This window comes from Emiliania huxleyi (genome assembly GCF_000372725.1).
Source record: "Emiliania huxleyi CCMP1516 unplaced genomic scaffold EMIHUscaffold_56, whole genome shotgun sequence".
NCBI lineage: Eukaryota > Haptophyta > Isochrysidales > Noelaerhabdaceae > Emiliania > Emiliania huxleyi.
This window is the reverse complement of record NW_005197803.1, coordinates 545,311-545,730: the sequence shown is the minus strand read 5'-3', so window position 1 is coordinate 545,730 and position 420 is coordinate 545,311. Positions and strand designations below refer to the sequence as shown.

The window sequence follows — 420 nt, the reverse complement described above, 5'->3', positions numbered from 1 at the left end:
GAGATGTGGGGAGATGAGGGGAGATCTGGGAGATAGAAGGAGGCGCGCGGCGCGCTTGCGAAAAGGTGCGGCGGTCAGCAGTTCACTGCAGCTCACTGGTCGTGCGCAGAGCAGAGCCAGCTCGCGCCTGGCCGCGGAAAGGATATGTGCGGCCACCCCTGCGATGCCGGCCACCCCTCCCCTTGGCCCTCGACGACGTCGGTCGCCCGCTCGAGGTAGGCGTAGCCGGGCGCGTCGCCGGGCAAGCCCAGCGGCTCGAGCAGCCGCGACGAGGGCGCGTGCGAGGGGGGGAGGTACGGGGGCAGGCTGCGCCGCGAGGCATGTGTGAGAAGAGATCTTTGTAGCTCAACCGGCGACAGTCGAGATGTCGGGCGGTGGCGGAGGCTGCCCACGCAATGGCGGTCCCGAGGGCGTCGGAGG

At 70.0% G+C, this 420-nt stretch overlaps 1 protein-coding gene across 1 annotated transcript in view; it reads right to left on the bottom strand.

Moving 5' to 3' along the window:
• EMIHUDRAFT_311357 (hypothetical protein) overlaps positions 1 to 420 on the bottom strand; it is a gene marked incomplete at both ends in the record, with an annotated part of 3,211 nt that overhangs the window by 1,042 nt on the left and 1,749 nt on the right. The window contains one exon of the mRNA XM_005765317.1: positions 97 to 384. Coding sequence (XP_005765374.1) covers positions 97 to 384 — 288 coding nt within the window. The remainder of the gene's footprint in view (positions 1 to 96; positions 385 to 420) is intronic.